Source organism: Podarcis melisellensis, assembly GCF_964234715.1.
Source record: "Podarcis melisellensis genome assembly, chromosome: 6".
In the NCBI taxonomy this organism is placed as follows: domain Eukaryota; kingdom Metazoa; phylum Chordata; class Lepidosauria; order Squamata; family Lacertidae; genus Podarcis; species Podarcis melisellensis.
In genome coordinates this window covers 1958086-1985806 of record NC_138538.1, presented here as the reverse complement: position 1 = coordinate 1985806, position 27721 = coordinate 1958086, and the positions used below count along the sequence as shown (strand labels likewise).

General features: G+C 47.6%; 2 protein-coding genes across 3 annotated transcripts; one reads left to right on the top strand and one right to left on the bottom strand.

The window, feature by feature from the left end:
* Nucleotides 1–3320: 3320 nt before the first annotated feature.
* On the top strand, nt 3321–17111 carry CDK5RAP1 (CDK5RAP1 mitochondrial tRNA methylthiotransferase; the record flags this gene model as incomplete). The annotated part of the gene is made up of 14 exons (XM_081915471.1): nt 3321–3497; nt 4360–4691; nt 5554–5657; nt 6237–6271; nt 6406–6506; nt 7178–7388; nt 9198–9318; nt 9943–10173; nt 10270–10367; nt 10557–10612; nt 11415–11545; nt 13049–13198; nt 15468–15608; nt 16968–17111. Exons 2-14 carry the CDS (start codon nt 4376–4378, stop codon nt 17109–17111), a joined length of 1839 nt encoding a protein of 612 aa, XP_081771597.1. The 5' UTR covers nt 3321–3497; nt 4360–4375.
* A 2165-nt stretch (nt 17112–19276) lies between these two features.
* On the bottom strand, nt 19277–27429 carry LOC309373115 (uncharacterized protein). Of its 2 annotated transcripts, XM_081917350.1 has the most exons (8): nt 26988–27429; nt 26040–26096; nt 25013–25159; nt 24835–24902; nt 23825–23852; nt 22660–22744; nt 21788–21867; nt 19277–19750 (listed from the first exon to the last, which is right to left on the bottom strand). In XM_081917350.1, exons 1-8 carry the CDS (start codon nt 27099–27101, stop codon nt 19718–19720), a joined length of 612 nt encoding a protein of 203 aa, XP_081773476.1. In that variant the 5' UTR covers nt 27102–27429; the 3' UTR covers nt 19277–19717. The 2 variants fall into 2 exon arrangements, with proteins under 2 accessions (XP_081773476.1, XP_081773477.1); XM_081917351.1 differs by lacking the exon at nt 26040–26096.
* Nucleotides 27430–27721: the final 292 nt, after the last annotated feature.

Here is a 27721-nt window from a genome sequence, read left to right as displayed (position 1 = left end):
GTTTTCCTGTGCTGCCTCAGACATGTGGTTTATATATTTATGTACGTGTTTGCTTGGTACATTTATGAACATTTATTATAGATAAAAGACCTTAATTTTTTTTATTTCACTGCATTGCAGGGGGTTGGACTAGATGGCCCTTGGAGCCCCCTTCCAGCTCTAAAATTCTATGATCTCCCTGACCGCCCAACCAGCCCCACAGGGAGTGTGAGGCATGTTTATCCTTTTACGTATTCCCTTGGCTGCCTCAGCCAACAATTGCAGGTGGCAATCACAGCGCCCTTATGAAGTGTGGCAAAATAAACGTTGCCCAACGCCTCTCAAACAGATGTTTCACGCACAACAAGGGGTGGTTTCAAATCAGTGGCAAGCGCCCGTCCTTAGCTGAAGCCCCCACCCATCAGGATGGGGCTTCTTTATATTTATTCTGCTTCAGAAATATCCTTCCCAGAAAAGTAACCATAAACAGTTGGCAACCTCCTGGGGAATAATGGAGCCATCTGCAATGATGGAGAGAAATCTCTTTCCAGGGGGTCTGATACGATCGGCCCCCTCTCAAAAACGGACGAGGCAGAAAGCTCAGGGCAAACGAAGAATGCTGTTTGCGTAAATGTCTGAACTGCAGAATGCTTGGCAACGCATCAGTGCAATATGATGGGTGACCTCAAGCGCACAGTCACCCAGTGTGGGAGTGTGGCTGGTTTATAAAAGGTATAGGAACCCCTGACCATTAGGTCCAGTCATGGCCGACTCTGGGGTTGCGGCGCTCATCTCGCTTTACTGGCCGAGGGAGCCGGCGTACAGCTTCCAGGTCATGTGGCCAGCATGACTAAGCTGCTTCTGGCGAACCAGAGCAGCGCACGGAAACGCCTTTTACCTTCCCGCTGGAGCGGTACCTATTTATCTAGTTGCACGTGACATGCTTTCAAACCGCTAGGTGGGCAGGAGCAGGGACCGAGCAACGGGAGCTCACCCCGTCGCGGGGATTCAAACCGCCGACCTTCTGATCGACAAGTCCTAGGCTCTGTGGTTTAACCCAGCGCGACCCGCGTCCCTTGGCTGGTTTACTGGCTCCCCTCTATCACAACGGGGTGTGTGGGATGCTAGGGGAAAGGGTGGTCCCTCTGGTGGGGACACATCCTGCTCCTTCTATGGTTGTTTGTCCTCCTTTGCACCCCCCCTCGCACTCATCTCACACTTTTTTTTTGGTAAAGTTTTTATTAGAAATTTCAACATAACATTTTATCAAGACATATCATCCTTAGTCCCCCCCCATTTTCCCCCTCCCCCCTCCCAAGAGCTCCTCTCTCTGGTTTTTCAATACCTGTAATTCTCTGCATGTTATAAAATTGTAAAGAACCTTAATTTATCTATCTATACGTTGTTAATAATAAATTTGTGCATGTTTATTCAAAACCTGCCAAGGAGTCATTTTGTTGTTTCTTTGTAAAAGGTTCCCATTCTTCTTTAAAGTCACAGTTGTCCTTGTCACGCAGTTTGTGTGTCAGTTTCGCCAACTCTGTGTAGTCCATCAGTTTTTCCTGCCACAGTTCTTTAGTCAGGACTCCTTCATTCTTCCATCCTTGTGCTATTAAGACTCTTGCCGCCGTTGTCTCATACATGAAAATGTTCTTAAACTTCCTTGGAAGGTCTTTTCCTACAATCTCCAATGCTTCAGGTTTTTTAACAAATGTTAATTTCATCATGCACTTGAAGCTCCTACAAATTGTTGGCATGTAACAGCGGCCACATCCCAGGAACGGATTTGACTGGCCAGCTAAACCAGGTGAGGGTCGCCAATAGGTCTCAAGCCTTCAGACCTTCTCAAACCATCAGACCCAGCCAGCACAATAAACGGTCCAGGATGATGGGAGTTGTAGTCCAACAACATCCGGAGATATACCAGTTCCACACCCCCAAATTTAAAGCAACTGCATTTATAGCCAACCTTTTCCGTGAGGGAGGGGTAGTTATTTTTCTGATCTGCACGCTGAAGAATTCTGTGTAATCTAAGACTGCATCATCGCTCATGATCACACCGACAACGCAATTCTAACCATGTCTACTCAGAAGTAAGTTTTAATTCATAATAATAATAATTTATTATTGATACCCTGCCCATCTGGCTGGGCTTCCCCAGCCACTCTGGGCGGCTTCCAACAAAATATTAAAATACAGTAATGCATCAAACATTAAAAGCTTCCCTAAAGAGGGCTGCCTTCAGATGTTCTCTAAAAGTCTGGTAGTTGTTTTTCTCCTTGACATCTGGTGGGGAGGGCGTTCCACAGGGCGGGCGCCACCACCGAGAAGGCCCTCTGCCTGGTTCCCTGTAACTTGGCTTCTTGCAGTGAGGGAACCGCTTACTCTCTGGTAAGCAGGGTTAGGACTGCAGCCTAAGACAGAGAATCAGAGAACCAGTAGAGTTGGAAGGGATCTCCAGGGTCATCTAGTCCGACCCCCTGCAATGGGGGAATTAAGCTCGTTTTTTCCTGCTCTGGAGGATAGGACTTGAATCAATCGCTTCATGTTACAAGAAAGGAGATTCTAACTAAACATCAGGAGGGAGTTTCTGACAGCTGTTCAGAAGTGGAAGGGACCCGCTCAGGTCAGGAGGTGGTGGACTTCTCCTTCCTTGGAGGTTTTTAAACAGAGATTGACTGGTCATGTCATGGATTCTTCAGCTCCGATTCCTCCATTGCGGGGGGCTGGACTAGATGACCCTAGGGGTCCCTTCCAAGTGTACAATTCTGATTGTATATAATAATAACGCAACAGGTTTGGGGGAATGGTTTTGACGAAAGGGCTGGTGCCCTGCTTTTTTATTGTAATTATTTGTATGGTTTTAATAGCATATTTTATTTTAACAGACTATTCTATTAAATATTAAAATTTAAAATCACGCAAATAATGTAAGCATATGCAAATATCGATATCTCTGTCTATACCCCTCAATGTCTGATTGCTTTTCAATTGCTTTTTCTCCATGTTTTTATTTTTAATCTGCAAACTACCTGGGGGGGGGGCGGAGTACAAATGAAATACATTTTGCTGATTTGGGCGCTTCACCCGACGAACTTCTGCCTGCCCGCCCAGCAGCCCCAGGCGCGGCAGCCTCTTGCAACCGGAAAGCAGCGTCGCCGGCTCCGCAAGGAAGCCGCCCGGGGCCTCCGACGGGGCCGGAGCGCCGCCCGAGCAGAGCCGCCCAGGGTGGCCTCGGCCGGGAGAGGAGGCGCGGCGGGCGGGGGAACGTTTCCAGCGCGGAACGGAGCAGCGCCGGGAAGCCGTTTCCACGCCGAGGGGAAGGATTTCGCAGCGCGCCGGCGTCCCCTGGAGGCGGCACGTGGGCCAGCAGGGAGGGCGGATCAGGCTGGATGCGGGGCGGAGAGACAGCTGGCTGGCTGATTGATTGATTGATTGATTGATTGATTGATTGGCAGGTGGGTGGCCGCTCACCTGGCAGCTCGGGTCCCCTGGAGCCCCTTTCCTTCCTCTGCCAGGTAAGCCCAGATGCCCCCCTTGGGAGAGGACCTTGTGGGGTCACTTCGCCCTGGGGTGCGGGGGGGGGGCGGCTCGGGGCAAGTGGGGGGCATTGGGGCGAGGCTGCTTACGCGCAGAGTTTTGGAGCTTTTCCCAGGGAGAAGCGGATCGGACCCTTTGCAAGGACAGTGTCACCCCCCAGCAACCAAGGCTCCATTCCGCTTCTTTTAAAAAATATATTTTTTTATTAAATTTTTAGTTTTGCAATTCCAAAAAACATTTTACAAACTTTAAAATATCCAATGACTTCCCTTTCTTTCCTCCTTCCACTGTTCATTTTACATATCATACATCCCTGCGTATTTTACTATAACCATTCAAATCAGTTTTCCAATTTTACATCCGTCAAAAATTATTTACTCTGCTGAATTTATCTTCATGCTGCCAGCGTTTTCAGCTGTATACAGTCATCTTCCACATATTCAATAAATGTTTTCCACTCTTCTTTGCTCCAGCCTGCTACTTCTGTTTTTTGTCCCACTTCTGTTGAGCTGTAGCTTGAGGCTGCCCCTCCAGAGGGCAATAATCTGGTAGCATCAGGGAAGCATCTCAGAACAAAGCAGAACGATATGTATACATTGACCATTAACACACTATTGTTTTTCCAGTCAGTCTGGAGGGGCACCCAGAGAAGGCTGTGAAACTTTGGAGAACCACAACTTCTCCATTCATGTAGAAATGCGCTGTTGTTGCACACAGTGTTTTGCATTTACGTCTGTGCTCTTTCCAATACTCAAGCGCTTTCCACTAGTTGGATTGTGTTTCATTTGATGCTGCCTTTGGAAAAGGTTGCTGCAGTCACTAATCTGTCGGTTGTCTTAGGGTGCAGGAGGTGAAGATGCAGTCCATACGCAGCTGCGTCGTGGGAGGTCTGAGGGTGTGCTGTCGGCGGCCTCCATGCTGGACCCTGCAACCGGCTGGACCTTGTGCTTGGGCTTCCACCAGGGGCTTGGATCCTGGGGTGCCCAGCAGAGAAGTAAAGTGCAAGGGAGGCCTGGAAGATTTCCATGCTAAGTTGGCGGCAGGGCCATCATTGCAGCATTTCCTACAAGACGCTGGACCTGTGCAGGAAACTCACCGTTTGCCAGCTGAAGCAGCGGAGGACTCAGCACCCTATCTAGGCTCCAGAACCCTGGCAGGTGCCCCAAGAAAAGGTCTGTGTTTCTGCCTTGCTTTTTCCTGCCACACAGCACCACACACCTTCCGGAGCTGAGGATTCCTCTGGAGACTGGAACTACAGATCCTCAATTCTGGTTTTGCAACCTGTGTGGAAAGGAGGGAGGTTGGAGTGGGCTGCAGGTGGGGGATGGCAGGTTGAGTCCTTGATGCTTTGCCAATGTCATGCTCCCCTTGATTCCCAAACTCAGGCGCGATGTGTCAAGAGAATTGCATTCACACAGCAGACATCACAAACATGCTTACAAGATTATAATTTAGGCCTAAACACTTTGGAAAGAAATGCCTGAACCACAGTTCTCTCTCTATAGATACAGCCTCTTGTGTGTGCTTTGCAACTTTAAATATCTTTATTGCATAAACAAACACCTTCCTCACGAAAACACTTTATTTTTGCTAGGCTAATCAGATATCTGCTTGGAGAATACAGCTAATCAGTTATAGCGACAGATTATATTCCTTCATTAGACACCAGCATACAGCACAATAAGCATGGTTTTCTATTCTCTGGTTAGAAATTAGTTGGGGATGAAGACTGTGGATAAGTCTTATTTTAGTTCCCAGCTGCAAAACAGGAAGAACCATCCACCCATATCATGGGGTTATCGTAAAGATGACATTTAAGTGTCTTTGCCGTGTTTCATAAATTGATGGTTCAGGTTTTGATTGTTTTCATAGAATTGTAGAGTTGGAAGGGGCCAATGGGTTATCCAGTCTATCCCCCCGCAGTTCAAGAATCGGTGATGGGAATGGGAGACAGAGCTGTTTGATCCCCTCCCCAAGAAACCCACCCTTTTCTCCTCCTCCTCTTCTCCTCCTCCTCCTCCATACCCCTTGCAGTGTACCTGGAGACTTATGGCTGTCAGATGAATGTCAACGATACAGAGATCGCCTGGTCCATCCTCCAGAAAAATGGCTACCTCAGGACCAGCATTCTGGAGGAGGTATGCTTGGCCTCCGCAGTTATTTGTGGCAGGGAACTGAGAGCGGTGGGGATTTATGGCAGTTGGAGAAACACTTGTGATTTCCCGGTTTCGAAGCCCGTGGCACATGTTGCCCTCGCCAATGGCTCTCTTCCACCTTGAGGGCTAGAAAGTTTGCTTTTTCTTTTTGAAACAGAATGATCTGAGTCTGAGGGTTCTAGTCTGGCACTAGAGTTCTGTCCCACTTAGATGGAGCATTTGGGGTTAAATTATCCAAAATTAGGGATACAATATTGGAAAATTATAAGATAAGAATTGAAATAAGGTGATAAATTGCTGGGTAAAGTTTGAAAATTTGGAACGCAAGAACGAGAGATGTGAGGAAGTCCAAAGAAGTGAAGAAAGCATGATTATTGTTAAAGTATCTGTTATTTTGTTTGTTTTTTCTTTATTGTATTAAGAAAATCTTGAATAAATATTTATAAAAAAAAAGAAGGAAAAAAAATAGATGGAGCATTTGGCCTCGGATGCTTCCCATCCGGTTTTAGAAATATTTTTTCTCCCTTTCATTTCTCCCCTTCTCCTTCTCTCTTCCATTAGGCAGATGTGATTCTCCTTGTCACGTGTTCAATCAGGTATGGAAATATTATCTGGTTTCCAAACGGGGGGCAACAGAGGTAACCTTGGCTTATTGTGACGTGCGTTGGCATCCTTTGGAGAAATAGTTCCCTAGCCCTGGCAGAAAAGCTGACCCTTTGCTGATCCTCAGGGAGAAGGCTGAGCAGACAATCTGGAATCGCTTACGATACCTCAAAGCTCTGAAGTCCAAGCGGCCCCGATTGCAAGCGCCCTTACGGATCGGGATATTAGGTAAGGCGAAACGCCACAGCAGGGGGGATTGGCATTGGGTAGGGCATATGAAGGGGGAGAGGGTTTATTGTTTTGTTCTTGCTCTTGTTTTTATTATGCACTTTGTGTTTTTATGCTGTATTTTTATGCTGTGAACCTCTCTGAGATCTACAGATGAAGGGTGGTATATAGATTGAACAAATAAATTAGAAGACAGTGAAATTAACGGTTGTTGTTGTTGTTCAGTCGTTTAGTCATGTCTGACTCTTCGTAACCCCCTGGACCAGAGCACGCCAGGCACTCCTGTCTTCCACTGCCTCCTGCAGTTTGGTCAAACTCATGCTGATAGCTTCGAAAACGCTATCCAACCATCTCGTCCTCTGTCGTCCCCTTCTCCTTGTGCCCTCCATCTTCCCCAACATCAGGGTCTTTTCCAGGGAGTCTTCTCTTCTCATGAGGTGGCCAAACTATTGTAGTCTCAGCTTCAGGATCTGTCCTTCCAGTGAGCACTCAGGGCTGATTTCCTTCAGAATGGAGAGGTTTGACCTTCTTGCAGTCCATGGGACTCTCAAGGGTCTCCTCCAGCACCAGAATTCAAAAGCATCAATGGAATTAATGGTAAAAACAGTAAAAATATCTCTTTAACGTGCAAAGTATATATTCATCAGTAAACAGTTCTCCCCCGTCTGCAGGTTGCATGGCTGAGAGGCTGAAGGAGAAGATCCTGGAGCGGGAGAAGTTAGTCGACGTTGTGGCAGGCCCTGATGCCTACCGCGACCTTCCCAGGCTCCTGGCAGTGGCCGAAACGGGCCAGCAAGCCGCCAACGTCCTGCTCTCCCTGGATGAAACTTACGCAGACATCCTACCTGTCCACACCAGCACCAGCCCCACGTCGGCCTTCGTGTGAGTGCCGGGTGGGCTGCTTGCTCCTTCGGTCAGGCTCTATGGGGTTGCGAGTTCAAGTGCTCTTGCACACGGGTTGCGAATCTGTTCAAAGTGACCAGAGCTCTTTGAGGTCCGGAGTCTCTCATCTTCATGCATGCACCTGCCTCCCTCTGAGTTGCAGAGCCTGCTTCTTTCTATGAGCCAAGCTCCATGGGCTGCAGGCGGTTGGATCTGAATAGCCTCATTTTAAAAATCAAGATGCTAGCCCTCATGTTTGAATATACAATCTGAAGAAATTGCAGTTGGTATTTCCTGAAAGCTTTTTTTAAAAAATACGGTTTAAGGTTTGTTAGCTTTTAATTTCTTTTTAGTGATTATATTTTCCATATTTTTAGCTGATTATGTTTTATTTGTGTCATTTTGATAAACCACCTTGAATCCTGGGATATAAATGGTGATTACACAAACATATAATCTACACTACTTGATAGTGAAAAAAACTGGTCAAAGTGTTTTACAAAAGGATAAAATAATAAAACTGAGAAAAATTCATCACCATGTTTAAAACATACAAAAAGTTAAAATACTAAAGCAGGCTAAAATTCGCACTAACTTTGTAAGCATGTGGGTAGACTTGGCTGAACAGGAATTTTTTAGTAGGTGCTGAAAACCTGCCCCATAATTAATATCCGTAAATGAAAACTTGGGCTTTAGGGACGTCCCCCAGAGTCAACTCTTGGCTCTCACACCCTTTCCTTCACGGCTCCTTTAAGCATCCTGATTTTCCTCCCTGTCGCTTGGAGGCAAATTAGGTATTGCAATTGGAACAGACCATAGAATTTGATTTAAGGTTGATCCCATCCTTTTTTTGCAGGGGCCTTGGTGGGCTTTGGTCTGTCCAGCTGGGGAGGGGTGTCGTAAGTGTCAGGAGTTCAGCCTACACTTGAGTAGGACCCTGATAGAGACACATGCCTGACTGGTATGTTCTCTCCCTCCTGGTCATTTGTTTGGGAGCTTCAAAAGCTTTCTTCAGCCCGAACATCACAGCGACCGATGCCAACAGACATCAGCACACTTAGGGATCTGCAGTATCTTCGCAGTTTACGTAACAGACCTCAGCAACTCAGCATTTTGGCTAATCTACTTTATTTACATATAAACACACACAGAGCACTGCAACATGGCTCCCTCTCTCTCTAGCATCAGACAGCAAAGAGAAAGGACAAAGGACAATAGTCCCACTTCATGGAGCACAAACATCTCCGTCACTTCTCACTTTGTGGAGTCAAAACATACACCGTCATGTGATAGACAACAATCCCATGACTGCAATCATGGAGCAGGAATTCTAACAATAAGAAGACCCTGTAGGATCAGGCCACTGGTCCATTTAGCTCAACATCCTGGTCTTACAGGGGCCAACCAGATGCCTCTTTGGGGAAGCCAGCAAGCAGGAAGCCAGCTCTCTCCTCCTGGAACTGGGACTCTGTTGAGGCAGAGCATAGCCATCTTGGCTAATAGTTGTTGATGGCTTCTCCTCCATAAATTTGTCCAGTCCTCTTTTAAAGGCATTCGAATTGCTGGTCATCACTGCCTCTTGTGGGAGGGAGTTCCACCGCTTAACTTTGTGCTGTGTGAACAAGGACTTCCTTTTAGCTGTCCTGAATCTTCCAACAAATTGGTCTGGCAGACTTGGTGTATATCTCAGTTGTGGGAGGGGAAAAGGAGACTGTGACAAACTCCCCTGCCTTGGAAGCAAACCCAAGCCAGTCTGGCCACCACCCACCCACCCCATGGGGGACTTCTCTCTCTCTCTCTCACACACAGGTCCATCATGCGCGGCTGCGACAACATGTGCACCTACTGCATCGTCCCCTTCACCCGCGGGCGCGAGAGGAGCCGGCCAGTGGCCTCCATCCTGCAGGAGGTGCAAGCCCTCTCGGACCAGGTGACCAGTCCCACTGCGAAACTCCCCTGCTGCATTGTGGGCAGGGCGGTGGGAGGAGACCTGGAAGCCAGAAATGGGGATCTCTAGGCCCAGGGGGTGGGCCCAGGGGGTGGGTGGCCCTAAAATTAACAAAATCAAGGAAGCATACATCAAAGAAACTGCCTACTATCTTTTATGGCCCAGGATGCCTGGTGCAGCAAGCGGCAACTGGCCTGTGTCCTAGAATGCTTATACGTGCCTGTCAGACAGAGAGAAATGGGCAGTAGAGGGAAAATGGCATAGATGTAGAAGCTTGTAGGATTTGATCAGAAATTATCGTCAGTGAATCGAACCCAGTCAGCGCAATGCTTTCAATGCAGACACAATGGCTTGATGCATATTTTATAATTCTTCATAGTAATCCCATCTGATCACTACACTCACCATGCCTGCTTTGCACCCCGGCACCCTCCACTCTTGAGAGTTTTTGCCTTGGCTGGAATGAGGCTGTGACCTCAGGTGATGCTTATTGCTTGCCTGGATGAAATGTAAACTGCCTCCGGTTCCTGGCTTCTCCCGCCACCCTCTCCCTCTGTGCCTCCTTGCCCACGTTGCCAATAATGACCCAGCCACCTCCCTCTGCAGGGGGTGAAGGAGGTCACCCTGTTGGGCCAGAACGTCAACAGCTACCGGGACACCTCCGAGGCCCAGTTCCTCTCGGCAGCCCCAACTCAGCTGAGTCGCGGGTTCAGCTCCGTCTACAAGCCCAAGCAGGGCGGGTTGCGCTTTGCAGACCTCCTGGACCGGGTGTCCGCCATCGATCCGGAAATGAGGATCCGTTTCACTTCCCCGCACCCCAAGGACTTCCCGGACGAGGTGGGCTTGGCTCCCCTTCCTCTGCTGGCCTACTGGCCAAGGGCAAGCGGTTGCCCACAGCCTGGGGTCCACTGATGGTCGCTGTGTTCTCGGCAGGTCTTCCAGCTCATGAAGGAGAGGCACAACATCTGCAAACATCTGCACCTCCCGGTCCAGAGCGGAAGCACCCGTGTCCTGGAGGCGATGAGGAGAGGGTGAGTCGGAGCTCTTGCACATTTTAGATATCCCTACTATATCAAAACTTCCCCCAAAATATCCCAGTCCTTGCTGGGCGGCAGCAGTAGCAGCAGTTCTTATGAAGCCTGTCTGTACCTGTTTGCCACAGGGTATCTGAGGCTGTATCAGTGCCTCCTAACTTCGCCCTCTCTGCTTCACCCACCCAGATATACCCGGGAAGCTTACTTGGCGCTCGTACACCTCATCCGAGACTCTTTGCCAGGTTGGTTCCTCCTGTAGCCGTCGTTGCTGATTCTTACTCTTCCCACTTCCCTACTGGCTTGACGTACATCTTTATGGACTTTCAGCTTCACCTGTGAGCCCGTGTGGAAGTGAAGTGCCAGGGCTGCATTGCATAAGGGGTATTTCTCTGTGTTGGTGTGATGGGGAAATAGTTCTGCTTCATGGACAAGGGAGCTCCAGGAGAGGGTGCATGGACAAGGGAGCTCCAGGAGAGGGTGCAGGGAGAAACGGAGCCCCTTCCATTTCTCTCCCCGCTTCGCTGAAGGGGCGCTGTGAAGAGAGGGAAAACTGTGTAGCGCCTCTCCAGTGAAGCAAAGCCTGGAGAGCAAGAGGGATCGGTGTGCACCGACCCCTCTTGCTCTCTAGACGGCTATCCGCAAGCCTTCGGAGCACAGCGGGAACTCCTGCTGTGCTCCGAAGGCTTGCGGATAGCTGCCTGAAGCCTCCGGAGTGCAGCGGGAGTTCCCGCTGCGCTCCGGGGGCTTCACGCGGCTTCAGCGAAAGCAACGCGAAGCCTCTGGAGCATGGGGGGAGCTCTCCCTCTGCCCTTCAGAGGCCAAGGAGTCTGCATTCGCTCCATAGGACACACACACATTTCCCCTTAATTTTTGAAGGGGAAAAAGTGCATCTTATAGAGCGAAAAATACGGTAAATTCAGTAAATAATAAGTGTGTGCTGAGACAGAAAGAACCTCCTTGTTCTTCGCTGTTTTCCACCTGCTGCACCATCCCATTCTCTCTGATTCCCGCTGAGTGTCTCACTTTGTCCCCTTCACGTTGCAGATGTGACTCTCAGCAGCGACTTCATTGCTGGCTTCTGCGGGGAGACGGAAGACGACCACCGGCAGACGCTGTCCCTCCTTCGCGAGGTCCGCTACAACACAGCCTTCATCTTTGCTTACAGCATGAGGGAGGTGAGAATGGCAGCCCCTTACTGAACGGACAAAGCAAGCACATTCTGCCGCCAAGTCCCAGGGAGGGGGGAATCCTGGAAGGGACCCCCAAAGGTCATGTAGTCCAACCCCCTGCAGTGCAGGAATCACAGTTAAAGAAGCTCTGGAAGCCAACCTCTGCTTAAGAACCTCCGAGGGAGAGGCCACCACCTCCCAATGGAATCCATTCCGCTGTTGAATGACTCTTGCCGTCAGAAAGTTCTTCCTGATGTTGTGTTGGAATGACATGAAATGACATGAAATTGACATTTCAAATGACATGAAAGGGTTCTGCCCTCCAGAGCAGGAGAAAACAAGCTTGTTCCCTCTTCCATGTGACAGCCTTTCAGATTTTTTTTTAAAAAATATTTTTTATTGTTTTCCTTATACATACTTTTATAATACAATACAATAAACAACTTAAATACTTTTAGCTCTGCGGAGCTTGTGACTTCCCTCCCTCCCTTCAGCGAGTATCCCTTATTTTCTTAGATCGCGTATTCTATTTTTTAACTTATACCTGTCGTACATTGTAAGAGCTATTTCAGTCCTGCCAGTGTTTTTAAAGTTTTACAATTATCCTATACACCATAAATTTACTCCCAACTTTCTTGAAACCTCTGACCGTCCTTATCCCAGATTCTTTCCATCAGTTTGGCCAGCTCTGCATATCTCATCATTTTCATCTGCCACTCCGCAATAGTAGGAATTTCTTGTGATTTCCAGTTTTGGACGTGGGTGGCGTTGTGGGTTAAACCACAGAGCCTAGGACTTCCCAATCAGAAGGTTGGTGGTTCGAATCCCCGCAACGGGGTGAGCTCCCGTTGCCACCTAGCAGTTCAAAAGCACGTCAAAGTGCAAGTAGATAAATAGATACCACTCCGGTGGGAAAGTAAACGGCATTTCCGTGCGCTGCTCTGGTTCGCCAGAAGCGGCTTAGTCCTGCTGGCCACATGACCCAGAAGCTGTACGCCGGCTCCCTCGGCCAGTAAAGCGAGATGAGCGCCGCAACCCCAGAGTCGGCCACGACCGGACCTAATGGTCAGGGGTCCCTTTACCTTTACCTTCAGATATTTGAAGGTGGCTGTCACATCACCTCTTGGTCTTTTTTCCTCCAGGCTAAACCTGCCCAACTCCTTCAACCATTCTTCATAAGGCATGGTTTCCAGACCCTTGATCATTTCGTTCATCCTCCTCTGCACACCTTCCAGCTTGTCAGTGTCCTTCTTGAATTGTGGTGCCCAGAACTGGACGTGGGGGTCCAGGTGTGGTCTGACCAAGGCTGAAGCCTATGACTTCCCTTGATCTGGGCATAACTTCTATTGGCTCCTTCCAACTCTACAATTCTCTGATTCCCATTGATTCCCATTGCAGAATTTGAAGAGCCACAGAATTTTGAATGTGGTGTGTGCAGAATGCTTGTGACCCCTTTTTAACAAAGTGCAGGGCTTCTGCCTCCGAGTCACTGGCGCTTTGTTCCCCCAGAAAACCCGGGCGTTTCACCGCCTGCAGGACAACGTGCCCCCTGAAGTGAAGCAGAGGCGGCTGAAGGAGCTCATGACCGTCTTTCGTGAGGAGGCGTCCTGGGCAAACGCAGCCGCCGTGGGACGAGTGCAAGTGGTCTTGGTAGAGAGTGTGAGTGCCACTTCGATAAATGCTGCAGGAGTCAAGAGGGTGGAGGCAGAGAGCGGTCTTAGTCCTCCCAGGACATTCTAGACAAGATCTCAAAGTAGCTGTCATATTACAAAAGAATTTCAGAAATAGACTGGAAAGAGAAGTTGCTGAATTGCAACTTATTACCAAACTTAAAACTATGGAGAGACCTGGTCTGAATAGAGACATTGGATTCTTATCTCATTATACACGATACAGCTATTTTTAGACATCTCACCCCTTGCTTTTTCCTGTAAGACCAATTGCAGTCGTAAACAGTTGTCAACAGGTTTACCACACCTATCAGCCAATCACCCATTTCCACCCCCCTTCTGAGTAACACCCCTCCCCACCCTCTCACTATATATAAGGGCCTGGGGACTTCTGTTTCAGTGTATCTGAAGAAGTGTGCATGCACACGAAAGCTCATTCCAATAACAAACTGAGTTGGTTTCTAAGGTGCTACTGGAAGGATTTTTTTTAATTTTGTTTTGACTACGGCAGACCAACACGGCTACCTACCTGTAATTAGTCATCCAATGTCTGCCTCTTCTGCACATGGCAGGTGGTGGTGTCAGGGGGTCTGCTTTTAGCATCAAAAGAGGGGAGCAGAGAGGAGAGGAGCTGACCTTGCTGTGTGTCTTCACCTCCATCGTTCGGCCCGGACACTGAGGTCCAGCTCCGAGGGCCTTCTGGCAGTTCCCTTGCTGCGAGAAGCCAAGTTACAGGGAACCAGGCAGAGGGCCTTCTTGGTGGTGGCACCTGCCCTGTGGAACACCCTCCTACCAGATGTCAAAGAGAAAAATAACTACCAAACTTTTAGAAGACATCTGAAGGCAGCCCTGTTTAGGGAAGCTTTTAATGTTTAATAGCTTACTGTTTTTTAGTGTTCTGTTGGAAGCCGCCCAGAGTGGCTGGGGAAACCCAGCCAGATGGGTTGGGTATAAATAATAATAATAATAATAATAATAATAATAATAATAATAATAATAATAATAAATTAATAATAATAATTAAATATTATTATTATTATTATTATTATTATTATTATTATTATTATTATTATTATTATTACTTGCTACAGTATCCGGGACTGTCTTCAAGGGCAGCCCTTTGCAGAATGCATTACAGTAATCAAGCTGGGAACATAAGAACCTAGGAAGACCCCACTGGATCAGGCCAATGGCCTATCTAGTCCAGCATGCTGTTCTCACAGCAGCTGATCACATGCCCCCATGGGAAACACGCAAGCAGGATGCAAGCGCCCTCCCCTCCTGCGGTTTCCAGCAACTGGTATTCAGAAGCATTTAATGTCTCCAGTTGCGGAGGTGGAGCCAAGCCATCTTGGCTAGTAGGCTTTGATAGCTTTCCCCATGAATTTGTCCTATCTTCTTTTAAGGCGGCCCACTGCCTCCTGCGACAGGGAGTTCCATGGTTTAACTCTGTGCTGTGTGAAGGACTTTTATTTTATCTGTCCCAAATCTCCCAACATTCAGCTTAATTGGATATCCCAGCGTTCCAGTGTTAGGAGAGAGGAAGAAAACTTTCCCGCTTCCTCCATTCCGTGCCTGATTTTATAAACATCTGCGTGTCTCTTCTTCCTTGAGTCTTTTCTAAACGAAAAAGCCCCCAAAGCTGCAACATTCCTTCATGGGGGGGGGGGTCATTCATCTCCCTGATCATTTTGGTGTCCTGAACTGTCCTTAACTTGGAAATTTGTACGGCTGTTGCCCAAGCTTTTTTCCTCCAGGCTTAGGAATGCCTGTCAAATCCTGAAATACCTTCAATCCTAATAATTTGGATTGCTCGTATTCAACAGTTTGGCAAACTGCCCTTCTTGGAAAGATATCCCTTAAACTAAAAGTATCTGAAGGGCTGAACTCAAATGCCCTTTTTAACTGATATATGGCACAATTTTATTCCTTATACAAACATTGAGGCAAAAGGTCACTCATTGACGGCTCGTTTAAGACTCTAGAAGCTTTATTCTCAATCATGATGGAATTCACAAGTAGAGAACACTTATATTTACAAAGCTTTATTATCTGTAAAGGGAATCTTTATAAACAATATTTGATTTATCTCACTGGAGCTGTGCTGTATCTTTGTACTTTTTTCCTTCTCGGCTGTGATGCTTCATGCTTTACATTTTCAATCTTTTGCCCCTCTTTGCTATGTTTGCATTATTTTGCTGTTGCTAATTAACCAATCAAATAAATAAATTTAACACACGCCCTCCTTGCTTCACCAGACGAGCAAACGCTCAGCCCTGGACCTGTGTGGCCGGAACGATGGCAACATCAAAGTGATCTTCCCAGACGTGGAGGTGGATGATGGCACCGGCTTGGGATCCCAAGTCCGAGTCCAGCCTGGCGATTATGTCCTGGTGAAGGTGATTGACCAGTCCCTTGCTGTTTCCTAGGTGGAAGCAAATGGTGTAAGGAGAGAGTAGCAGATAAATGCGCTCCAAGGCCAAATGAGTCCAGCATCTTGGCCTCCTCAAGTGACCAGCCCGATGCCCTAATGGGGGAAGCCCCAAAAGGGGTATTGGGGGAGGGCAGCAGCCCCTCTCCTCACAAGGGGTCCCAGAAACTGGTATTTCAGGGCATGCTGCCTCCGACAGTACAAGGAGAACAGAGCCATCAGGCCTAGTGGCCACCTAAGGCCATCTCCCCCTCCATTAATTGTCTAATCCAGGGGTCAGCCAACTTTTTCAGTAGGGGGCCGGTCCACTGTCGCTCAGACCTCGTGGGGGGCCAGACTATATTTTTTTTTTGGGGGGGGGGAAATGAATGAATTCCTATGCCCCACAAATAACCCAGAGATGCATTTTAAAGAAAAGGACACATTCTGCTCATGTAAAAACATGCTGATTCCCGGACCGTCCGTGGGCCAGATTGAGAAGGCGATTGGGCCGCATCTGGCCCATGGGCCTTAGGTTGCCTACCCCTGGTCTAGTCCTCTTTAAAAGCTATTCAGGTAGGTGACTGTCACTGCCTGCTGGAGGGAGTTCCATAGTTTACTATACACTAGAAAAATCCTACTGCCTGATTTTTATTTTTATTTTAGTTCACAAAATGTCTATGCCGCGTGATTGGATTTTTAATTTTTTTTAAAAAAGTCCTTCAAGCGGGTTACAAAAAAAAAAAGATAATTCTTCTTAGTGATAGTTTTATTGTTTTAGCAGCAATAATTTAAGACTTTTAGCAAAGTGAAAATAACGCTAGGCTAAAAACGGACGAAATCTCTCACCAACTTTCTAAATGTCTGCATTGGCTTGTCTAAACGAAGATGACTTATAGTGGGTGCCAAAGAGAGTACAGTGGTACCTCAGGTTAAGAACTTAATTCATTCGTTCCGGAGGTCCGTTCTTAACCTGAAACTGTTCTTAACCTGAAGCACCACTTTAGCTAATGGGGCCTCCTGCTGCTGCCGCGCCACCGGAGCACAATTTCTGTTCTCATCCTGAAGCAAAGTTCTTAACCTGAAGCACTATTTCTGTGTTAGCGGAGTCTGTAACCTGAAGCTTATGTAACCTGAAGCGTATGTAACCCGAGGTACCACTGTACAATGAAAGTGCCTTGCCTGATATCACTAGGCAGGGAGTTCCAAAGTGTAGGCACTTCCAGTTCCACAGATGGAAGCAGCTGAGTGGTTGCACCTGGAGGTCAGGCGATCTTGCAGGTGAACTCACTGGTTCCTGATTACGGGGGCATCTCCTAACATTCACACGCACCTTCCTTCTTTCCAGATCTCCTCTTCCAGCTCCCAGACGCTGAGGGGCATCCCACTCTGCCGAACCACCCTGAAAGGATCCACAGCGTCTGAAGGAAGGGAGGAGCAGAAGGCGATTTTGGGACTGGAGACAGATCCTGGCATGTCCCAACTCTGCTAAGAGGGTTGCTCAGTTAAATGACCTGGTTGGTCAGCCTTCCTCACCCCTCTGCCTTGCCAGGCAGGGGGCAGCGTCAGTTTTCTAGTACACCTGCTGATGCTCCACTTGATTGACGTTTGTGCTGATGAGGAAACTTCTAAGGCTGTTGTCTTCCAAAGAGACTTGTCTGACCGGGGGAGACCAGTATCCTTCAGTGGACAGTAGGAACATTGGCAGAAACTTAAGTCACTAATGACCTAGGCATGTCTGGATTGCTCCAGCCATACAATTTGGCTTGTAATTTTAATAATAATTTTATTTATACCCCGCCCTCCCCGGCCAGAGCCGGGCTCAGGGTGGCTAACACCGGTAAAATTACAGTAAAAACATAATAGGGGGGAAAAACCACCTATGTAAATGTATGTCTTCTTAAAATAAAAGCTGTTGACCCGAGTATTGAATGTTGGTTGCTTATTGCAGAACGAGGGACGTTTTATAATGTTAACTCACATTTTGATGTATTTTCTATTGGGCTATTACAGGTGACACACACAGCCATCAGGTCAGAACTTGGGACATGTGTCCTGTGCCACATTTTGACATTTGTGGTTGCAGCACCTAAGGGTATGTCTTATCAGGGGTCAGCAGCCTTTTTCAGCCGTGGGCCAGTCCACCGTCCCTCAGACGGTGGGCTGGACTATATATATTTTTTTGGGGGGGGGGAGGGAGAATGAACGAATTCCTATGCCCCACAAATAACCCAGAGATGCATTTTAAATAAAAGGACACATTCACAGTTCGGCAAAGCAATTTCTCCTCCCATAATATGCTTTTGTACGTTATTTTCCCTTTATCTTAGTGTATATATATCTGTACGAATTTCTTGGCCAGAGGACTGCACAGCAAGAACAGGGGTGTGTGTGTAAATTTCAAAGGACGGTTGTCTATTAATGTTTGCATATTCACCCCCCCCCCTTAATTCTAGTCCTCCCTTCCTTGAAAAGAGGACTCTCTCCACACCTGTTGACTAGGTGACTCATGGGGGTCCCAAGAAACCTCCAGGTGAGAAGGAGCCCTTAGCCAAGGGGGTCCCTTTGGCACAGGCAGAGACCCCCCCCCCATTTCATGGGCAGCCCCTTCATCCCGCCATTGGTAGGGAGTTCCTGAGAGATGCCCCCCATTTTGGTCTCCCCACAGCCAGCAGGTCGAAGGGCCCAGAGCCAAGGTGGAGATATTGGGCCAGACTGACTGATGGGTGGCTTTTAAAGGGACAGCGAGCAAGCAACTTTCCTCAAAAAAGCGGCATTTGCAGATGCATTTGGCAAAGGAAGGAGCAACATAGCAAATGAAACGGCCTAGCTTTTCCCTTCCTGCTGCTGCCAAGGTCTGGGTGGCACCAGTAATTCTACTAAGGTAAAATGGCTGGTTGGTCCAGCGAGATCCCAACACACCTCCACACTGTAGCCGACACTCTAGCAAAATTTGGAAAGGGCTGCTCTATCCTAATTTAGGCACCTCCTTATTTTGGCTGGCTCACAGAGGAAAACCAGTAAACACTTTTAATTCTGCAACATGACTTGAGTTTTGAGACGATTGCATACTGGATTTAATTTCATTTGCAAGTTCCCCAGTGAGAAAGCTGGAGTCCCTCGCAGTACCCAGAAGATCCCTTTACCTTGATCATTGCTCTGCATAATTTCTACTCCCCATCCCAGCACCCCAGTAGCTTAACCATGAAGAATTCATTCCCCTCAAATTTCAGGGCTCAATACTTGCTTCTCTCCCTTCCCAGCATCTCTCTCTTTTCTCTGTTGTTTCCCATTCAGTTCAGTGTGAGGAACCCCAGGGAACGAACAACTTTGCAGGGCCTGAGTTCCCCTCTGCAAGCCTACGCCAGTGTAACTTGCCCCACGGTGTGCGCACTGACTTTTGATGTCAAGATCTAAAATCCCAGGGCACCAGAGTTATGTGTGCATGCATGAAAGAGTGCAGAGAAAGGCATAAAGCACCAGGTTTAGGTGCTTGAGAGTTACCGTATTTTTCACTCTATAACGCGCACCTGACCATAACATGCACATAGTTTTTAGAGAAGGAAAACAAGAAAACAAGAAAAAAAATATTCTAAACGAAACATGTAATGTTGTGTTTAATTTGTTGGAAAACTAATATATTTGAGACCTTAAATTCTTATTACACTGGGCAAACACCTGCTAAGTGGTGGTTGGAGTATCGAAGGAGATCTGGAGACCTCCATGCTCATTTCATCCATCAAGAGGGATTGATATTATGGGAAATACGACTTTTTCCCCACTGGACACTGACCACTTGAAAGCACTTTCAAGGGAGCTCCAGTCAAATCGATGGGTGCTGCTTCACCAAGAGGAGCATTCAGGACCCCGTGTGTGGCTCCCACCTTGCACTGCCCATTGCCTCAACACAGACCTTTCAAGCAATTTAAATCCTAAGCGAGGCCTTTGCTATAGAGATCCTAGGCTTTCCAAATCTGGAGGCAGCACCATTTCCTGCTGCTGGTTGGTGCTACTGAAGGAAATGGCCCCAAAGGGGATGGAGGTGGTGAGAGATGATTTTGACTTCTTGGTTTTCAAGCAGGACCCCAGAGGACATCTTTACTTTGCGATTATAGAAACCAAGAGGAATTCCTATAGCGAAGGAAAAGGAAGAGTTCAAAATGTGCCCATCCGACTCCCGGAGTGTGATTTTTTTCCACCCAATGCCAAAGATTTCTCTCCTCCAACTCTGATTTTTGAGCCCTTCCCAGCGGGCTCCCACCCTCTGCCCCCTGACTCCTGGAGCCACAGGACCCTGCTGAGATCCCCTCCTTTTCCTGGTGCCCCCGCAGCCTTCCCTTGCCCTCTTTCATGCCCTCCTGAGGCCTTTTCTGTGGGCTAGAGGGTGCTCTTGAATCCTGGCCATGCCTCACACTGGCCTGGATAGAGGGGGAAGGCATGTACAAACCTCTGGACTTCTGCATGACTGCAAACTAGCTGACCGTATAAAGTTAAGCGTCACAACCATGCCTAGACCTTCTGGTTCTGCCCCCCCAACCAATGGTATGTGCAACCCCCCTTCCCAGAAAGTTAGAGACAAGGGTTTGTGGTTTGCTGGCTGAGAAGAGTCCCCTGTCCTAGGGGAACCACAGTCTCTGTGACTCCACTGGAGCTGATGCCTTTTAAAGCAGACTGGGCTGCTTTAAATGAAGCGACTCAGCTCAGTGAAGCTCAGGGCCGGGCTGCCCATGAGGCAGGTGGAAGCAGCTGCCTCAGGCAGCAGAGTCCCACAGGGCAGGATTGCTGCCAGCAGGGTTGCATGGAGACGGCTTCCAGCAAGATCTCGGTCCAGTAGACCTGAAGGAACGTCTCCACCCCCGTCATTCTGCCCGGACACTGAGGTCCAGCTCTGAGGGCCTTCTGGCGGTTCCCTCCCTGCGAGAAGCCAAGTTACATAGAACCGGGCAGAGGGCCTTCTCGGTGGTGGCACCCGCCCTGTGGAATGCCCTCCCACCAGATGTCAAAAAGAAAAACAACTACCAGACTTTTAGAAGACATCTGAAGGCAGCCCTGTTCAGGGAAGCTTTTAATGTTTAATAGGTTATTGTATTTTAGTGTTCTGTTGGAAGCCGCCCAGAGTGGCTGGGGAAACCCAGCCAGATGGGCGGGGTACAAATAAATTATTATTATTATTATTATTATTATTATTATTATTATTATTATTATTATTATTATTATTATTATTATATTTAACAAGATCTCACTGTAAGCTGCCACCACAGCCATACAACTCTGTTAGCAAGGCTTTGGGGGAGGGCATCAGTGGTGGCGGTGACTTTCTTGTTTCACCTTAGATGGCGAAGCAGGGCGGGCAGTCCCTGGGGAAGGTTTAGCTAGCAAGCCTGATAGAACTGCAATTCCTGGTTGCTGCTGAAACAGGACCTGGCCCCTTCTCCAAGGAGATCTCCAGCCTCAGCTGTCCAAGGTGCCTTTGCCTTGCCCCTGCAGAGGCCATTGCTTCAGGAGAACACCACCCCTGCACCCCAAATCTCCCCCTCTCCCTCTTTTCAATAATAATAATAATAATAATAATAATAATAATAATAATTCATTATTTGTACCCCACCCATCTGGCTGGGTTTCCCCAGACACTCAAAGATTGAGAATACATTAAAATGTCACACATTAAAAACCTCCCTAAACAGAGCTGCTGTCAGATGTCTTCTAAAAGTCAGATAATTGCTTATTTCCTTGACATCTGATAGGAGGGTGTTCCACAGGGCGGGCACCACTAACAAGAAAGCCCTCTGCCTGTTTCCCTGTAACCTCACTTCTCGCAGGGAGAGAACCGCCAGAAGGCCCTCAGTGTCTGGGCAGAACGATGGGGGTGGATACGCTCCTTCAGGTATACTGGGCTGAGGCCATTTAGGTCAACACCAACACTTTGAATTGTGCTGTTGGCCTGGCTGTGGGTTCCCTCTGCACATGTGCGCAACAACTCATCTCTTGCCGCTTTTCCCCCTTGCCATCAGAGCTGCCTACATAGAGCACCTGCTCTGCTGAACTGCGGCAGGGAACTGCACTCTGAGACTTTGCGGAAAGTCCCCTGTGGCACTTCAGTGCTATTCCTGCCCCTTAAGAACCTTCAGGGCTGCATCCTGAACCATGGACTAAAGGCCAAAGGCTCACATCATAGGACGTATCTTCCATCTTCATCACTTCGCCAATGTCTGGAACCAGAGGCAAGGGGAGCTCCTGCTGCAGGTAATCTGGAGAGAAGAAACACAGCATGCACCAATTTGGGTCAACAGAAGGCATCCTGGCTCATGTCACTAGGCCAGATTGAGGAGGGGCGGGTATTACCACGTTCCTCTTTCCTTGACATTAGGGCTTCTAGGTAAAAGTAAAGGTACCCCTGACCGTTACGTCCAGTCGCAGACTCTGGGGTTGCAGCGCTCATCTCGCTCTATAGGCCGAGGGAGCCAGCGTTTGTCCACAGACAGCTTCCGGGTCAAGTGGCCAGCATGACTAAGCCACTTCTGGCAAACCAGAGCAGCGCACGGAAACGCCGTTTACCTTCCCACCGGAGCGGTACCTATTTATCTATTTGCACTTTGATGTGCTTTTGAACTGCTAGGTGGGCAAGAGCAGGGACCAAACAACGGGAGCTCACCCCTTCTCAGGGATTTGACTAGGCTCACTGGTTTAGACCACAGCGCCTCACAGAGTGTTTGTTGTGGGGGAGGAAGGGAAAGGAGAATGTTAGCCGCTTTGAGACTCCCTAGGGTAGTGATAAAGCGGGATATCAAATCCAAACTCTTCTTCTTCTCTTCATCCATGTCCCTTAGGGCTTCTATACAGCCACAAAGGGATGCTCCTCCAGAGAGCCTTGCTGAACTAAGTGGAGATCAGCTGAAGGCTTCAGTTCAGCCATCGGTGCTACCCAACAAGCAAGCTTTGTGGTTTAAGGCTGAAGTGATGGCTTGGAAGGAAACCTCAAAGGTGATCAAGGCTGCAACTGTACCTGAGTCAACGTCACCTCGGTACCCCACAACTCTTACCCAACATTGGAAAAGGACTCTCTTTGTTCAGCACCTTCTCCAGCATTTCCACAGCGTCGTATGCACCTCCGTGGAGCTGAGCCCTCTAGAAAAAGAGATGCGATCAGCAATGCAAGGAAGCAGCATGGAAAGGGAGGCATCTCATGCCCAGGTCCAACAGCACCAAAAACCATGTGGCTTCAATGGAGAGTCAGCATGAAGAGCCATCTCAAGGCACTTTGCTCCAGAGATGGGCAATCCTTTTGACACCTCCCTCCTTCCCATTAATCAGTTGTGGTGCCTTGGGGAGAGCGTAACCTTCCCTTCCTGCAAAACCCATACCTGTTTTTATCCCAGATGCGTTTGCTGCTCTGGACTCCTTGGGAGGAGTGGAGGGATATAAATTTAACAAATAAACACACAATTTAACATATAAGTAAATGTACTGTAGTTAGGGAGAACATTCCTGTTATGTACTGAGTTGAATAGGATCCAGAATACAGCAGTCTGATTGGTCCTACAACAATAGGATTCAGAATGCAGCAGATTGGTCCTAGAAGAATAGGATTCAAAATGCAGCAGTCTGATTGGCCCTAGAGCAATAGGATCCAGAATAGAGTAGTCAAATTGGTCCGCAGGAGCCACCTATTCCAACTCCAGGTGGAAGTGAATCCACAACCTGATTGGCCTACCAGAGAATCCCAGAATTACCCAATCACGTGGGGGCCATTGTGTAAATAATGTAGATAAAGCAGACATTTCGGGGGAACTTCCATTCCTCACTACTATGAGCTGAATCAAGAGCATGAAATCCACACTTGACTCCGAGTAGATTTCAATTCCTTTGAGCTAGGCCAGGAGCAGCCATGGCACTGGGCCCAGAACATAACTGGAAGCCACTGCATATCCTGACATCACCCATTAGCAAAACCTTAGACTGAACAGAAGCAGCGCCAGCGGGTGGAAAGAGCAGACAAGTCAGTCTTTGAAGTCCTGAGTTCCAATCCCTGCTTGGCCATGAATTGGCTGAGTGTCTTGGGCAAGACACTTAGAAGCTTTTAAGCACAATCATGGCCTTTGCCGTGATTCTCTGAAGAGGGACTGTGAGGAAGGTCAAGCAAAAAAGGGCTAAATAAATGAATCTTGCTATACGACAGAATGTCTTAGAATAGGTGGAAGAGCTTACGTTATCGCCTTCCATGTCCAGAAATCCACTGTGAAGAAAAAGGAAATACTTGTTAGAAGTGGCTCAGCACAAGGTTCCCCGTCAACTGCATTGCACGTGATTCCCCCTCAAATCTGAAACTTCCCATCAAGGGTCAAAAATCCATATCCATGAATTAATTACATTTGTATACCACCCTTCATCCGAAGATCCCAGGGTGGTTCACAACAGAAAAAAATCTGAGCTTGGACTCTTAGCAACAACTATCTTCCAGTGCCCATCTGACCCCACCAGTCTGCCCTGTGCCCTGCAAAACGTGACCTATACCCTGGTTGCCCCTGATACAGGGATGGCCTCCTTGGAGAGCAGGACACGGGACAGAGCTGCTCCTACCAGTAGGCATGGTGAGGCGAGTGCCTTGGGTGGCCCATCCTGGGAGGCTGTGGGGCCCCTCGGCTCTTCCTCCTGAGGCCCCTGACCAGAGTCTTCTGTTGCAGAAGAGAGCTGTGTGCTGTGCCCCTTGCGCTCCCCTTTTCCAACAACCCTTCAAGGCCTTGAATTATTACTTCATTATTATTCTCATCTATGGATGAAAACCGTCATCTCCAACTACTCGTAACCTTTGGCTTCTGCCACTCGACTCACGTGAGCAAAGCGCCCCATTTTAATTGGGGCTTCTGTCTTTATGTTCAATCTTAACTGATTTTATTTGAGATTTCAGAAGAGGTAATCTTACGGCACACTGCTTAGAAATGTTAAGCAGTATATTGTACTGTTTTCATTAGCTTGCTTTATTGTTTTGATGGAATTGTTGTAGTGTGTACTTCAGTTATGTGTGCTTTCTGGTTGCTCTTGTAAATCACATAGAAACCATCCTGGTAATTAATTGGTATATAAATTAAACAACAACAACAACAGTATCTACCGGCATGCAACCTTTTGCTTCTATCATCCTGCACATGCAAGCAAGAAGTTCTATCAAGTACGTCAAGAGGCAATGACGCTGAATAGGGCGTCAGGGTGTTTGTTACCTGTCTAGAGTTAACGAGAGCTTCAGCTTGTTGTCTGTAATAAAAATATCAGCTGATAAACAGTAAGCCTGCCATGAAAGGGAGAGAGAAAACAAGAGAAGGTCCATTCAGTGGAGGGAGACGGTGCTGATGGACCAGGAATGTTCTCCTCCAGAAGACTCCCCAGACTGGAACTCACATCGGTCAGAGTCCAAACGGCGACCTCCATTTCCTTGGTATTGAACACCTCCATCTTTAATGGATGGATCACATAAAAACTACCATAGGCCCCATGGAATTTAGGTGGCCCACGAGCCGTTATGTTCGCCAGGTAGTCGTTCAGCTCCTGCAGAGACATAGTTTAAATGGAAATATAAATCACTCTTTATTTATTTTTTAGAAATTTATTTATTTGGTTTTTCAGATTGAATTTTTACAGCCACATATCCAACATACAACATTAAAAACTAGATTCCAAGGAATCTCTTGTACTTCCCTCCTCCCTTTTGTGGGTCCGACTGTTAATCATTTCCTCCTGCATCTTTTATAATAATCCAGATCTTTTTATCTCTCCATTGTAACCAAAATTCACCATTAAACTACAAGTGATATTCCAATCGTACTAACGATTTTAGATTTACAATGGTCTTTAAGATACGTTATAAATTGATGGAGTATGCTGAAGTGGCTAAAATGCCTGGAAGAACCAGAAATCAGGAAGACCAAAAGTTTAATAAGGAATGGGGGAAATTTAAATCACTCTTTACTGGAAGAGCAGCTCTCTGGCTACCTGTTTGTAATGTTCTCACATTTCCTAATGCAGAGATGGCAACTTCCATTTGTTGAATCTGTTTTGCAACAACAGTGAGCAGTTGTCCCCACACACCCCAAGATCCTCACCGTCCCTTACAGACTGGTATTATACCTAAACACTTTTGATCTTGAACTCAAAAAATTATAAATTACCTCCTTTGGTCTTCCAGGTTGCTGTTTCTCCATCTTACCTGTCTTCGTGTTGCCTGGTTACTTTGATTTGTTTGTGGGGGAATCAAGAGGCAGTACTGAGACTAAGTTCACAAGATTTCTTATGCCTGTTTTTGTTTCTTATTATGCATTTCTCGTTTATATGAGAAAGCTTCATTAAAAATCATTTGAAAAAAGACAAAGAAATTTCAGAAGGGAAAACCATGTTTAAAAGCTGAGCCGTACTAATGCAATGTACTCACATCATAAGAAACGTGCCCTGGAAGCGCAGGCAAAACACTTTCCAGCAGGCAATAGCCCTGGGAGATGTACATGGAATGAGAAATCAATGGAGAAGGTCAGAGCAGAGAAGTGGACTTTCATTCTTCCCCATTCTGCTGACTGTTCTTCCCCTCAGCTAAACTAATCTCCATTTGGCTGAGCCACACTTTGGCCTTATTATCTGGTGAGCTAACTTGCTATTTAAAAGCCCTTCTAAAAACAAGAAAATCCATGTGTTGGATTAGTGTTAGAATTAGAAGAAATTCATAGCCATTTCAAGAAGTTCTGAGTGAGGAGGAGCTGCAAAGTGTACTGTATTTAAGTCCTGTATGGGCCCAGAATTTGCCCTACAGCAGGGGTGTCTGCAGTCAACAATTTTTGCTCATCCCTCCCCCCCAAAAAGTTCAACAACTCTGGTCAATCCAATGGGTAGATCACTGCCAGTTTTTTTATAGTGGAAGTAGATCGTTGCCTAAGGGACACAGGTGGTGCTGTGGGTTAAACCACAGAGCCTAGGGCTTGCTGATCAGAAGGTCGGCAGTTCGAATCCCCGCAACGGGGTCAGCTCCCGTTGCTCGGTCCCTGCTCCTGCTTACCTAGCAGTTCGAAAGCACGTCAAAGTGTAAGTAGATAAATAGGTACCACTACAGCGGGAAGGTAAACAGTGTTTCCGTGTGCTGCTCTGGTTCACCAGAAGCAGCTTAGTCCTGCTGGCCACATGACCCAGAAGCTGTACACCAGCTCCCTCGGCCAATAAAGCGAGATGAGCACCACAACCCGAAAGTCGGCCATGACTGGACCTAGTGGTCAGGGGTCCCTTTACCTTTACCCTTTAGATCGCTGTCTTTTGGAAGTTGGACATGCCTGCCCTACAGGGCCAAGGGCAGTGGAAGGAACCAGATGCCGCTACAACAGACAACACTACTCACCATTCTGTGATCTTTGTCCACAATGAAAGGTTCAAAGGGGTATAAAAGCTCGTTAAAGTTCTGCTCCAGCTGGTGTTTTGTCATGACAACGTCCGCAAGAGCTCCATCTTGCATTACAGGAAGAGACTTCAAGAGGTCAGCAATCCTGTCTTCTGCTCTGCCGTCTGCTTCTCCTTCTCCTGCAGAGAGCTGGAAGCAGCAGCCGCAGGAGGAGTTGTGTGTTTCTCACGTGTCTCTTGAACATCAGTAATGTCTTCAAACGGCCCTTTCCCTGTTACTTATAGCGCTGTTGATGCCTCAGCTAGAGCCTCCATGCTTCCATAAGAAAACTGGAAGAGCTCGCTGGATCAGACCAACGGCCCACCTAGCCCCCCAACCTCTTTTTCTCACATTGGCCAATGAGATGCCTGTTTTAAGCCCCAAATCAAGAGATAAGCCAACCGCACTTTGCCCACTTGTAATCCCAAGAAACTGATAATCAGAGGTGGTTGATGCACCATGTTTGTTTGTGGCACTATGCATGACCTTGAATGTTGGCATTATGACAGACCTTCACAAAGCTATGAAGAGGAGGTGTCTATGAGAGATGGTGGCCTCCAGGGCAGGCATACTATAAGGGTACGCTCTCAGGATTTGCACCAAAAAATATCTATAATTCCCCCCATTTCCACAACAGTGGATGAAATCCACCAGCATAGGAAGCAGTCCAGAGTTGGTTAAGCCTGCCAAATTGT